This window comes from Sphaeroforma arctica, assembly GCF_001186125.1.
Source record: "Sphaeroforma arctica JP610 unplaced genomic scaffold supercont1.14592, whole genome shotgun sequence".
Classification (NCBI taxonomy): domain Eukaryota; class Ichthyosporea; order Ichthyophonida; genus Sphaeroforma; species Sphaeroforma arctica.
In genome coordinates this window covers 1-569 of record NW_014025966.1, presented here as the reverse complement: position 1 = coordinate 569, position 569 = coordinate 1, and the positions used below count along the sequence as shown (strand labels likewise).

The 569-nt window shown below is 42.7% G+C and overlaps 1 protein-coding gene across 1 annotated transcript; it reads right to left on the bottom strand.

Moving 5' to 3' along the window:
- Positions 1 to 117: 117 nt before the first annotated feature.
- On the bottom strand, positions 118 to 341 carry SARC_18214 (hypothetical protein; the record flags this gene model as incomplete). Its single annotated transcript, XM_014287705.1, has 1 exon — positions 118 to 341. A coding segment is annotated over one exon (224 nt), but the record flags the coding sequence as incomplete, so codon positions are not given.
- Positions 342 to 569: the final 228 nt, after the last annotated feature.

Below are 569 nucleotides of genomic sequence, written 5' to 3'. Positions count from 1 at the left end.
ACAACACACACACACACACACACACATATATATATATATATATATATATATATATATATATATATACTCACCTGTACTAATTCGGTGACCTCGGCAGGTATATTCAGCAACACGCACGTGCTAATCTGCAGTAAGCGGCCCAACACTCTCAGCTCCAGTGTCTTCCTCTGTTGGTACAGACTGAGCATATACTCCCGCAGGTGCTGTGTAACCAACTTAACAGTCTTTGCAGCACCCGCCTCGCCCTCAGAGGCACTGATGACCTCGGTATGGGGTAGAGCATCACTCCCACTGTATAGAAGGGGTGTATGTGAACATGTGTGCGTATGTGTACTCGTCATGGTTTTGGCGTGCATGTACGTGCATAAGCGAATATAGACAAGACATACAATGTGTATGCAGGTTAAAACGAACTTCACAGCTCGACCTCTGTATGAGGCCAGGCATCCCAGGCATCCCATTTATTGTACGAAGGGTGTGTATGCCAATAGTTGTATAGTTTACCTTACATATATGAGCATATATGAGTTTATATATATATACGCACACACACCTATATACATATATAT